The sequence below is a fragment of the Staurois parvus genome, unplaced genomic scaffold (genome assembly GCF_062004578.1).
Source record: "Staurois parvus isolate SC_StPar_1 unplaced genomic scaffold, SC_StPar_1.0 ptg000234l, whole genome shotgun sequence".
Lineage (NCBI taxonomy): Eukaryota > Metazoa > Chordata > Amphibia > Anura > Ranidae > Staurois > Staurois parvus.
Genome location: NW_028318030.1, coordinates 5,020,079 through 5,033,745, shown reverse-complemented (window position 1 = coordinate 5,033,745; position 13,667 = coordinate 5,020,079). Strand labels below are relative to the sequence as shown.

The following is a 13,667-nucleotide window of genomic DNA, read 5'->3' as shown; positions in this document are numbered from 1 at the left end:
ATATATTTCTGCTAACCTCTATAAGACAGAGGCCAGTGTACGTAGGCAGGGCCAGTTTAAGACAAAATAGGGTTCCTAATGCAGGCCATAGATGGGTCGAAAATCGGCTGATTTTTTGGCCGAAAAGAAAATCGGCCGATTTTCGGATCGTTAGTGGGCTATTTGTTCGGCCGTTTTTCGGTATTTTGGCAGATTTTTTTTATCGGTAAAGTTGGAAAAAAATCGGCCGATTTTGCAGATCGGCCGATTTTCGCGGCAATGATGGGCAAATCGGCCGATTTTTTACCGATAAAAAAATCTGCGCATGAGCAGTGACCTGCAAGAGGAAGACAAAAAGAAGAAGAGGAAGAAGAGGAAGAAGAAGATGATGAAGAAGAAGAGGATGATGAAGAAGAAGAAGAGGATGATGATGAAGAAGAAGAAGAAGAGGATGATGAAGAAGAAGAAGAAGAGGAGGAGGATGATGATGATGAAGAAGAAGATGAAGAAGAAGAAGAAGAAGAAGAAGAAGAAGAGGATGATGATGAAGAAGAAGAAGAAGATGATGATGATGAAGAAGAAGAGGATGATGATGATGAAGAAGAAGAGGATGATGATGAAGAAGAAGAGGATGATGATGATGAAGAAGAAAAAGAAGAAGAAGAGGATGATGATGATGAAGAAGAAGAGGATGATGAAGAAGAAGAAGAAGAAGAAGAGGATGATGATGAAGAAGAAAAAGAAGAAGAAGAAGAAGAAGAAGAAGAGGATGGTGATGAAGAAGAGGATGAAGATGATGAAGAAGAGGATGATGATGATGATGATGATGATGAAGAAGAAGAGGATGATGATGAAGAAGAAGAAGAGGATGATGAAGAAGAAGAGGATGAAGAAGAAGAAGAGGATGACGATGATGATGAAGAAGAAGAGGATGATGATGATGAAGAAGAAGATGATGATGAAGAAGAGGATGATGATGATGAAGAAGAGGATGATGATGAAGAAGAAGAAGAGGATGATGATGAAGAAGATGAGGATGATGATGATGAAGAAGAAGAGGATGATGATGATGATGAAGAAGAAGAGGATGATGATGATGAAGAAGAAGAGGATGATGAAGAAGAAGAGGATGATGATGAAGAAGAAGAGGATGATGATGATGAAGATGATGATGATGATGAAGAAGAAGAAGAGGATGATGATGATGAAGAAGAAGAGGATGATGATGAAGAAGAAGAAGAGGATGATGAAGAAGAAGAGGATGATGATGATGATGAAGAAGAAGAGGATGATGATGATGAAGAAGTAGAAGAAGAAGAGGATGATGAAGAAGAAGAGGATGATGATGATGAAGAAGAAGAAGATGATGATGAAGAAGAAGAAGAGAATGATGATGAAGAAGAAGAAGAGGATGATGATGAAGAAGAAGAGGATGATGAAGAAGAAGGAGAAGAAGAAGAGGATGATGATGAAGAAGAAGAAGGATGAAAAATAAGAGGAATTCCAGTCCGGCAAAAAGTGTCCCTGCAGAGAGCTCCGCTATTTCTTTGACAGTTCCTTGACATTTACAGCGGTTGCAACAATGTATCTATTTGTTTCCGAATAAAAACATCTGTATCCTAAATGGATACAAATAGATACATTGTTGCAACCGCTATAAATGTCAAGGAACTGTCAAAGAAATAGCAGAGCTCTCTGCAGGGACACTTTTTGCCGGCTGTAGACGGGATGAAAATCGGCCGATTTTTTTTACCATTGCTGGTAACGTTTTTAAAAGAAAAATCGGCCGTTTTTCTTCCCGTCTATGGCCTGCATAAGGCCAGCTCTGAAAGGAAAACATACAGAGAGGCACACCTGCAGCATATTTGTGTATCGAACAGAGAGAGAAGCTGTGATGTGCAGAGTGATCTATGGTAAAGCCTGTCCATATCACACTGGATGGTGGATGTGGCTTAACCACTTGCCTACCGGGCACTTCTACCCCCTTTTGCCCAGGCCAATTTTAAGCTTTCGCACTTTGAATGACAATTGCGTGGCCATGAAACACTGTACCCATATGAAATTTGTATCATTTTTTTCCACACAAAAAATAACTTTCTTTTGATGGTATTTAATCGCCGCTGGGTGTTTTATTTTTCCTGCTATAAACAAAAAAAGCAAAAAATGTAAACAAAAAAGTTTTTCTTTGTTTCTATTATAAAATTTTGCAAACAGGTAATTTTTCTCCTTCACTGATGTGCATTGATGAGGATTCACTGATAGGCAGCACTGATGGGCACTGATAGACGGCACTGATGAGGTGGCACGGATAGGCAGCACTGATAGGCGACACTGATGTGCTGGCACTGATGATGCTGCACTGATATGCAGCAATGATGGGCACTGATGGGTGGCACTGACTGGCAAACCTGCTGGGCACTTACTGGCGGCACCGCTGGTGGCACTGCTGGGCACAGGTGGGTGGCACTGCTTGGCACAGGTGGGTGGCACTGCTGGCCACTGATCATCAGAGCCGATCTGTTTTCTGATAATTGCCAGTTATCGGCAGTACGATCTGTTTTCAGACAAATGCTGGTTATCGGCAGTACTTTCCTCACGCTGTGACAGCTGATCACACGGTAAAAGGCCGCTGTGATTGGCCTTTTACCACATCACATGATCAGCTGTGTCCGAAGGACACAGCGATCACGGAGATAGCCGGTTGCGCGGAGCTGGGGGCACACGGGAGGGCGTGTTCTGGGAGGACGTCATATGACATCCTCCCAGAACTGGGCAACCGCGCTGTAGCTGTTATTCAGCTATAACCCAGGTAACAAGTGGTTAATAGGGCATTATTAAAGTCCACTCTGGGATAAAATCAACTCCCTTCCCACACCCCATAACTGACTGCTGGCATGAAAATGTCTAAATACCATTTTCACTTCCCAAAAGGTGTGACTGTCCACTTCACTGCCAGTTTGATGAGAACAATTACCTTTCAGTGCCCAGTGGTGGGGTTCTCTCAAGATCCATCTGCTGATAGTACAGAGCTCTAGGAGTCACTCTACACATGCTCAGTTTAGTGTGTATGGCTAGAGTTTTTTTTTTGGGGAGGGTGCATGTGATTAGCACAGGGCCAATCAGCACTGTCCAGACAGAGGGTCAGGGATTATGCAGCCTCATAGGACAGTCAGAGCAGAATGAAAACCTATCCTACAAGCTTTAACCAGTGCTCGGCCAGACACTGATAGAAGTCACACAACTGCTATATACTACTGATGAGAAAAGGTATTTAGCAGTTTATATTTACAAAAAGAATTGCATTTCCAAGTTCTGTGTACTGTAGGAGACCAGATATAGTGAATGCAGGGTCCTGGATTTAGTAACACTTTAACCTAGTGCCCCTTACATTGTGGATAAGTGAAAGAAAAAAAAAGCCCCAGTACTGGGGCTAAGTGGGAGGAAAAATATGCCCCAAATTCTATGGGGGGGAATTCACCTGTGGTAAGTGGGAGGGAAGAAAAATGACTGGTGTTAATGGTCAGTTTAAGTAGAATTAAAATGCTTTGGGGTTAGTGGGGGACTATAGCAGGAGTGGTCAGTGACAGGAAAAAAAAAGACTTTGTTGCAACCAGTTTGTGGGACCGCTTTCTTTTCAATATTATATAATATAATCCTGGTTTGTAGTAGTTGTCAGATGGAAACTCTCCTTTTCTTTGAACTCATAATAATAGCCTCTAGAACAGTGGTTCTTAACCTGGGTTCGATCGAACCCCAGTGGTTCGGTGAGTCAGTCTCGCGGGTTCGGCGGAGGTGAAGACCCACACCCGACTCATATGATTCGTGATGACATGCCCCGCTTGTCCATCATTGGCTGCAGGTGGTCACGCAACATCGCTTAGCCCAGTGGTCAGCAAGCCGCGGCTCGCGAGCCACATGCGGCTCTTTACACGCTTTAATGCGGCTCTTGTGTGCCGGGCGCCCGCTCCCCTCCCTCCTCTCGGGCGGCAGGGACTCTGCAGCGTGATCCAAAAAAAAAAAACAGCCAGAGCAGCGCGCTCAAATGCAATGATTGGCCAGTCTCGCTGCCACTCACATCCTGATAGCCAGTGATTGGCTGTCAGGATGTGTGTAGGCGGGGCAGCGTGACGAACATGAGAGGAGCTAGGCTCCTCTCACAGTCCGCCCTGAAGACCGGAACGGCGCGGGAATACGGCGAGAGGAACGCGCGGAGCAAAGGTAGGTGAATTGACACAGGGGGGACTTGGCTTACTACTTGCTACTTACTTACTACTACTATATAAGGGATGAATTAATATGGGGGATGAATTACTATAGGGGGGATGAATTACTATATGGGGGATGAATTACTATATGGGGGATGAATTACTATGGGGGATGAATTACTATGGGGGATGAATTACTATATGGGGGATGAATTACTATATGGGGGATGTATAACTATGGGGGATGAATTACTATATGGGGGATGAATTACTATATGGGGGATGAATTACTATGGGGGATGAATTACTATATGGGGGATGAATTACTATATGGGGGATGTATTACTATGGGGGATGAATTACTATATGGGGGATGAATTACTATGGGGGATGAATTACTATAGGGGGGATGAATTACTATGGGGGATGAATTACTATGGGGGATGAATTACTATATGGGGGATGAATTACTATAGGGGGGATGAATTACTATGGGGGATGAATTACTATATGGGGGATGAATTACTATGGGGGATGAATTACTATAAAACAGTGGTTCTTAACCTGGGTTCGATCGAACCCCAGGGGTTCAGTGAGTCAGTCTCGCGGGTGCGGCTGAGGTGAAGACCCACACCCGACTCATATGATTTGTGCAGTAAATATTCATTATTATGTTTTTGTTTTTGTGTGAAAATCATGTTTTAATGGTTTTGTTCTTTGTTCTTAACGGTTTTGTTCATTTTGTGCACCTATGTATAAATATATACCTATGTTTTGAATTTTAAAAATCATATTTTATTTTTCCAATTAAGAAGGGTTCGGTGAATGCGCATATGAAACTGGTGGGGTTCAGTACCTCCAACAAGGTTAAGAACCACTGCTCTAGAACCTCTCAGTCCGTCCTCATCACCTTGAAACCCCCACCTCCTTCCCTGCTATATACTGTATGTTTTGTCTTATTATGTTTAATTGCTGGAAAATGTACGCCTTCTGTTACTTTCTTTTTTGTTTGGCATGAATGTGTTGTTACATTGTATTGTAAAGGCAGATCAAAATAGAATAAAAAATAAATAAAAAAATTGGATTGAATGTGCAGCTTTGTCATTCCTCCAGGAACCATTTGATCAAGGCTTGCCTATAAGAGTTAAAAAGAGAAGTAGTAATTTCCTTTACCTGTGAACTGTCTCAGAAGGGAGGTCATTGTGAACAGGACTTCTTCATCTGATAAGCTCTCCATATATTCAGACTCCTCACCAGCTATGAAACCACAAAGAATATGTCCCAGCCTGGTGACAAAAAGCACAAACCAAGTCACACAAATCCATTCTGCCTCAATAAAAAAATGTTCTGTTTGTGTGGTTTTTTTTTTTAGTTGGTTGAACTAGATAGACTAGTGTCTTTTTTCAACCCGACTAACTTTGTAACTATGTATTTATATCTTAATGTATAAAATGTAATTTTATTTCATTAAATAGGATTTATGGCCACCAAGAGCTGCATCTCACTTACTGTGCTGGTGGTTCCAGGACCACAAATCCAGACAATTTCTTCATCCAGTTTTTCTTTAAGTCTTTCTTGGGTTCTGTAAGAGGAGAACCACCTTCCCAAACCAGCTGAATATATGATGAGTTTGGCTCCCAAAAGGGTTTCTCAAATTCCAGCAAGATCTTATTCATGGTTCCGAATCCCAAATTCTTTATTGCCTGTTTCTTGCTTAGAGGCAAAGGGGGGCTAAGGAAATTATCTGCATGCTTTTTTAGGAATCCTGAAATAAGAAACCATGAGATGGTTTTTGGTTCAATCTTCCATGACAGTCAATCATCCCATGGACTCTTCAAAAGATTCTTACATTTCTTTCTTTTTTCTCTCTACTCATAATAAAAGTACATTTAAACCAAACTGGAAGCATAGAATTACTATGGGAACAGGAACACATAGCGGGGGATTTACTAAAACTGGTGCACTCAGAGTTTGGTGCAGCTGTGCATATTAACCAATCAGCTTTTTTGTAGGTAAAAAAATGCACACTTACAATTGTTTTGTAGGAGCCTGGAAAGCATTGCACTGATCATGGGTGCCATGCAGGATTCCTATAGATTGTCAGTGTAAGCTGTCTGGCTTTACAGCCCATTCATTCACATTGGCTGCCTTGCGCACCAAAACAGGCAGTTACACACTGACAGGAAGAACCAATGAACCACCAGAGTGCTCAACAGCGCCAAGGTAGAAATCCAAGTAGTCAGGCACAAAGGCTTTTTTTGTACTTGTAGTTTCCTATTTACAGAACTCTTTGAATGAATGAATGATGAGGCTAGGCAGGTGGAGCCCTGTACGACTGTGTTTCTTTTAATTGTGATGGAGTGGAGGGAGGAGAAGATCCCCTGCTTGCTGTCACAACAGGGTTTCGGGGACTAGTGTTGCAGTAACATGTTACACCCTGAATATAGATGTAACTTGTTACGAAAGGCAAATTTATCCTTTAGTGCCCGTTCACATATATGCGGATTGGATGCGGTTTGAACCGCATCCAATCCGCAAACACATCTAAAACAACATTGGTGCTTGTTCACATATGTCAGGTGCACCGGCGGTGCGGATTTAGTGAGGTTTTAAAAAGAGTCCTGTCTGATTTCTGAGTCAGGTGCAGATTACAGGCTACTGACTTCTATTGGAACCGTTTCTAAACCTCTTATGTGTGAACAGGATAACATCCAGAGCTAATCCTGACCTGAATCTGTGAACAACTACTGTATCACTTAGCTGTGAAACCTGAGCTTCAATCTGAACCGCACATGTATGAATTGGCACTAACACTCTCTAACAGCCTATCTTATCAGGGTATTTCCTTCATATCTAGTCATCTCCTGGTTACCAGTACTCTGATGATCTAGGAAGCACAACCGTGCATCCATGTGAACAGGCCAAGTGTTTTCCAGCTTGCTCCGTGTAGGCTGCTTGCCATTACAGGGAAAGCAGAAATTACACAACATTTAATCACATATCAAGAAGATCAGTACTTCCCAACAGCACCTGTACAGATCTAACACAAAAAAGCGCCAAACAGAACAGACAGAACTCTGGTAATCTGAGTGGGCTTTCTGACTTTAGAATAGCTGTAATGATTCATTAGATCAGGGGTGTCAAACTCCATTTCATTGTGGGCCATATCAGCATTATGGTTGCCCTCAAAGGGCCAGTTGTATCTGTAAGACTAGATGTCCAGAGCACCCCAACCCCCCATTACATCAGAAATCAAGTATCCCACACCCTCCTAACATCACCGTGTACCCCCATTGGGGGCAGAGCTGGAAAGCAGAAAGTGCAGGGTCTGGAGGAGGACCAGAGGAGGAGTGGAGTCAGTTACCAGAGTCTACTGATTGCTGAGACCAGGAGAGGCAGAGATGAGGGGGTGCTGCAGCTGCACTGAGAGGTGCAGAATTTGGCAGAGGAGTTCTATTGTCCGCTCTGCTGCCAGTTGCTGAGACAAGGTGGGGGCAGAGACAAGGGGGTGCCTGAAGGAGAGGTGCAAGGGCCACATTAAATGGTCTAGGGGGCCGGATTTGGCCCGCGGGCCTTGTGTTTCACACCTGTGCATTAGATGATCTCCGATTTCACTTGCTGTCTGTGTTGTTCAATACAAAAAAAAACATTATTTGCCTTGAACTGGCAGCTGAGTAATGCAAGGAGGAACTAAAGAGCTCAGCTTAGTTGAATCCTTTTATTTGGTCACTCATACATCATGTATGTAAATGTTTTATCTGATAATAATGAAAATATATCAGTCACAAACTCAGTAACTACTTAGGCCCCTTTCAAATGGGCATCATCTGTTCACTTATGTTAACTTAAAAGAAAAAAACAATTCCATTTATATCAGTTTTTACATCAGTTTTTAGTTCAGTTTATGTCACTTTACTTCAGTTTTCATTTCTGTTTATTTAAGTTCAGTTTATATCAATCTGCATCTCTTTTTGCATCTGTTTTTACTTAGCTGTTGCAGAGACCAATCAGAGGTGACTAAAGTATAACCAAAAAATGTTCTTGCCTAAAAACAGACATAAATGGAACAGAAGTAAATGGATGGCATCCATTTACATCCATTCCATTCAACGGATCTTAAAAAATGGACTGGAATGGACAATTAAATTATGTAATATGATGTAAATTATGGTTGAACTGGATGGACTTTTGTCTTTTTTCAGCTGGACTAACTATGTAATTATGTAAATGTATGGTAAACGGATGATCATCCATTCACATCTTGTGGTCCATAGAAATACACTGCTGTCTGGATAGATGAAAAACGGACAAATGGTTCGTCTGTTTGTCTAATATGTTCCCCAACACCACATGAAACATAGTGGGAGATTTACTAAAACTGGTGCACACACAATCTGGTGTAATTGTGCAAAGTAACCAATTGGCTTCTAACTTCAGCTTGCTCAATTAAGCTTTGACAATAAAACCTGGAAGCTGATTGGATTCTGTGCAGAGCTGCACCAGATTCTCTGTGTACCAGTTTTAGTAAATCTCCCCCACATTTTTTGTCTGGCAGCTCAGGCCAACAAACCTGTCAAAGTCCTGGTTCACTATAATGCAATATTTTGCATATAATTGCTATCAATTTAATCGTCACAAGCTTTGCAAAGTCCAACCAGAACCTCTAATAATGCCAATAAGCCCTATTCATACCTTTGTGTTTTAAAGCTGAACTCTAACCTTTCTTTTAGTCTTGGCCAATAGTACAGGCAGTACTGGCAAAGCTCCTTCCAGTTCTCAGGGCAAAGATACAGAACTGCACCTCTCCTGCACTACTAATGCATGTTGTAGAATGGGTGAATCGTCCTACGTTTATTCTCTGCGCCCCTTTCTCTGCTGCGCCAAGGGCAGCTTCTCTTCCTGCTAACCCCTTGTCCTGACCCAGTGTAAAGGTTCTCCTTGTGTACTGAATTAGCTTTAATTTCACTGCACACTGTGAGATTCTCAAAGTGTGCATTAGGAGCTGCAGCACGTCAGAGAGCCTGCCTCATTTCCTGGCTGGGGGACATCCTGCGTCATCTCGCTCTTTCCTTCCCAGCCTTGGAGGAGTAAAATGTATTTAGTGACAGAGCAGTGCTAGGTTTTTAAATGTCTTGAAGAATAAAAAAAAAAACCAAAATCCAAGGATGACATATGTGAATAGGACCTATGGAGGCTGTGCATTAGATTCTATATGTATTTATATTTGAGATACATGTAAGTGCAACTAATTGCTAATTTTTATGGTGTTTGGCAGGCTGCATTATCCTCATTACATTTACCAGAGTCATTACTGCTAACAGGAAAATATTGCAAATTAAACAGGTGTCCTAGGAAGGAGTCACATGGAAAATAGAATCCCTCGCTGTGAGAACACCATGAAATCTCTGAATGTAGCAGGGAAAGACAGATTCCCTTTCCTTATGTTTTTGTTAGTGGCTTATTTACTTTGCAGTTGAGAGGTTGTAAGTACAAGTTGCTGAACCTCGATTTAACATGCCCAAACCACTGCACTGCCAGTACCTATGGATGTACACATTCCACAGCCGTGATACTTTGTTTTGAAACTGTAGAAGGTATTAAATCCCTTACTGAGGTTGGCTGGTACTACTGCCTGCTGAGTACAGCTCATTTCAAGTGAATAGGGCCATGCTGAAACCGCCCCTCAATCACGTACAATGCATAGGTTCACGGTGCGGTGAAGAAGCATTTAAGAGGTTAAAATGGCTGGTGAGGAGAGGTAATCACTTTTTAAAGGTACGGCAGTCTTTTTCCACATGTGTAAATGAGCCCTTATGGAAAGTACTTTCTCTTTTAAGAGTAGATTGAGTACACATTTATGGTGCCATCATAAAATATTGTGCAGCAAGAACGTGGAGCCCGGGGTGGAATTAATATTTACAGTAAGAGCGGGGTACAATATTACCTTTTCAGAAACAAGTGTATTTGTGGAAAAGAGTGAAGTTTACCCATTCTGACAACTGCTTTTGCAAAGGATAACCATGAATTTTTGGAGTGATTGTGAGGACCAGCCTGAGGCGTGGGGTAGAATTGTTTTATTGTATGATATTATAAGGCTTAGCCATTTCCCCCACACTGCCTGTTCAGTCCTTTATTTCATACTAATGATTTGATTCACACTTTAGAAAACTCTGCTCTGAACTGAAATAATCAAACAGGTAAAGCTATGAGCAGGAACAATAGTACATTCCCAAAAACAGCTCAGTGAGTCCAAGATAAAAGCATTGGCTGGAGGTGAAATGTAGAACACATCAACTTCATCAGAAACAAGCAGGCCTAGGCTCCCTCCCAACATGTCTCCTGACAACTTATAGGGGTCTATGGGTCCGAAGAATAGCCAAATACTTGCTGGCTTCCCAGTTGGGGCAGTTAAATATCACACCATTCTAACCATTTAGTTAAATATAACACCATTCTGAGTCCGTTGATATTGACCAGATTAGAATTACCACTTAATCTGGCTTTCCTTAGGGGCCAGTCCAAGTATATCAAACCCCGTTACAGCTCACCATGTGAATCACTGAAACAACACCATATACTCTAGTAAAGTTATCTCACCCACCTACTTCTACAATCTTTTTTTAATCCAGGTTTTTACTTCCCACTTAACATTCACTGTTCGGTCAAATTATATGCAACTTCAGGCATCAAACCCTTTGTCACTCTTTGAATATGCCCTACCTCACTACAAGATATTTCAATATATTCAAGTAAAACACTTGATCCTACAAATGAATAAAATCAAATTCAATATCAGCCATACCTTTAACCCCTAAAGCTAATTGTCTAAACGTTTAGCACTTAGGAGACCTGATATCTCTCCTTTATGCCTTGCTCCTTAGCACACACTCTTCATCATTCCCCGCTTACACCACAATGTGGGCAAAAGAGTGGGCTCTTGGTAACTCTAGAGAAGAAGGGCTGTTATCAAATTTAAAAATCAGTAATCTAGTTTATGCCATGGAAACCAATTACAGATTGCTTTTGAGATGGTATCTTGTTTTGTCTAGCACTGCAAAATTTTTGCCATAGGCGGCTTCCAAATGTTTCTGAGGCTGCAATGCAAATGGCACCTTCCACCAGATCTGGAGTTCATGCCCCGCTGTGTGCAAGCCTTTGACTAGTGTGTACTAAATGATACACACCATCTTAAGCTGCCGTCTCTCAGAAGACACATGTGAAGTCCTTCTTAATAAGAAACCAGCAAGGAGAACCAACTCCTAATGCGAAAGTGTCTGGCTCCCACGGGTAGACAACTACCTCTCCGTCACTCTGTCCCCTACCCTAACCTTATTTTTCTATATCATTTCTACTCTCCACCTGCTTCATAAACCATCAGAGGTATACTCTTTATATGGGATGCACTACAACACTCTAATGCTACATTTTACTGTAGACTTCACTTTACTTTAGACTTCACTTTAGACAACTCCTTTCTCTCTTTTTATGACGCTGCAGGACTCCAATCCCCAAAATCAACCAAGAGGAACTTTTATTATACCTAGATGTTTTATGTTTATACACTCCAATCTCTCTCTCTCTCTCTATCCAATCAGTCATATCCGACCCTTGGTGATTACATGGACTGTCACTCGTAAGCGACTTGAATTCTCTTAGCAATTATTTTACAGGGTAGGTTGCCAGGTCTTTCCCCAACCCCTACCATGCAGTAAATCCTGCGTGGCCAGGGATGAAACTAGGACAATTTAGACAGGAGCCAATTAACCTACCAGCATGTCTTTGGAGTGTGGGAGGAAACCGGAGTACCCCTAGGAAACCCACGCAAGCACAGGGAGAACATGCAAACTCCATGCAGGATGCACCATGAGAATTGATCCCATGATCCACTTACTGCACTGCAGACGTGCTAACCACTAACTCACTGTGCTGCCCATACACTCCAATAGGGGGTCTCATATTTGTATTAATCCTATACTCTGTAACACAAATATGAAGTAATGGGTTTTGCTTCTCTCTTGTATTGTTATTACCTTCAAAAACATAATGCATATCTAAACACAAAAACAAACATTTTAAATGCTGCAGCCTAACAGTCCTTAGATTATATGTCTTCATTAAGTTTTTTTCGGGCATTGTTCCTTGGTTTTTAACTGGTGATCATGCAAATAATAATTCCTGGTAACTGGTAGGCTGCAATATATTACATTTTTTTGTTTTTGGGTTTAGCTATATTTTAATTAAAATGTATTATTATTATTATTATACAGTATTTATAAAGCACCAATGGTTCGCTCAGTGCTGTACATTACAAAGGGGGACAAAATATGCGACAGAACAATAACAATACAATACACGAGGGGTTCGAGGGGCCTGCTCTTTCAAGCTTACAATCTAGGAGGGAGGGGATGGTGGCACAGGAGGAAATAGCTGTGGGGGATGGAGTGGTAGGAAGAGTGGAGGAGGTCGGTAAGTTAGCAGGGGGTGGGGTAGGCTTCCCTGAAGAGATGGGTTTTCAGGGTGCGCCTAAAGGAGAGGAGAGTAGGTGATAATCTGATGGGTTGGGGCAGGGAGTTCCAGAGGATGGGTGACACCCTGGAGAAGTCCTGGAGGCGGGCATGGGAGGAGGAGACCAGGGAACTAGAGAGAAGGAGGTCTTGTGAGGAGCGGAGTGCGCGTGCTGGGCGGTACTTGGATATTAGGTCAGTGATGTATTTCGGGGCAGTATGGTGGACAGCTTTGTACGTCAGTGTTAGGATTTTGAATTTGATCCCTTGCGCAATCAGAAGCCAGTGGAGGGATTGGCAGAGGGGGGTGGCGGAAATGGAGCGGTTGGAAAGGTGAATGAGTCTGGCAGCCGTATTCAGGATCGACTGAAGCGGGGATAGCCAGTGGCAAGGCAGGCCAGTGAGGAGGGAGTTGCAGTAGTCAAGTCGTGATATGATGAGGGAGTGGATGAGCTGTTTAGTGGTTTCTGGGGTTAGGAACGTGCGTATTTTGGCGATGTTGCGGAGGTGGAGTCTGCATGAGTTTGTTAAAGATTGGACTTGGGGCTGGAAGGATAGGTTGGAGTCCAGTACTCTGGCCTGCGGGGCGGGTTTGATGGTGGCATTGTTGGATGTGATGGAGAAGTCAATGGGGGGTGGTGCCGGGCTGGGGGGAAGACAAGAAACTCGGTTTTGGAGAGGTTCAGTTTAAGGAAGTGGAGCGACATCCACTCTGATATGTCGCTCAGTAGGTGTGTGATTCGAGCGGAGACCGAGGGGGAGAGGTGGGGGGTTGAAAGATAGATTTGTGTGTCGTCGGCATAGAGGTGGTAGTTGAAGCCGTGAGAGTGTATGAGTTGGCCAAGGGAGGAGGTGTAGATGGACAAGAGAAGGGGCCCGAGGACAGAGCCTTGAGGGACCCCAACAGAGAGGGGGAGTGAGGGGGAGGTGGTAGCATTATAGGTAATGCTGAAAGAGCGTTGTGACAGGTAGGATGAGA

At 42.7% G+C, this 13,667-nt stretch overlaps 1 protein-coding gene across 1 annotated transcript in view; it reads right to left on the bottom strand.

The window, feature by feature from the left end:
• PAOX (polyamine oxidase) overlaps positions 1-13,667 on the bottom strand; it is a 43,778-nt gene that overhangs the window by 5,931 nt on the left and 24,180 nt on the right. Inside the window, exons 4-5 of the mRNA XM_089680022.1 lie at positions 5,694-5,949; positions 5,358-5,470 (exon numbers count right to left, since the gene is read on the bottom strand). Of these exons, the coding sequence (XP_089536148.1) occupies positions 5,358-5,470; positions 5,694-5,949 (369 nt within the window). The remainder of the gene's footprint in view (positions 1-5,357; positions 5,471-5,693; positions 5,950-13,667) is intronic.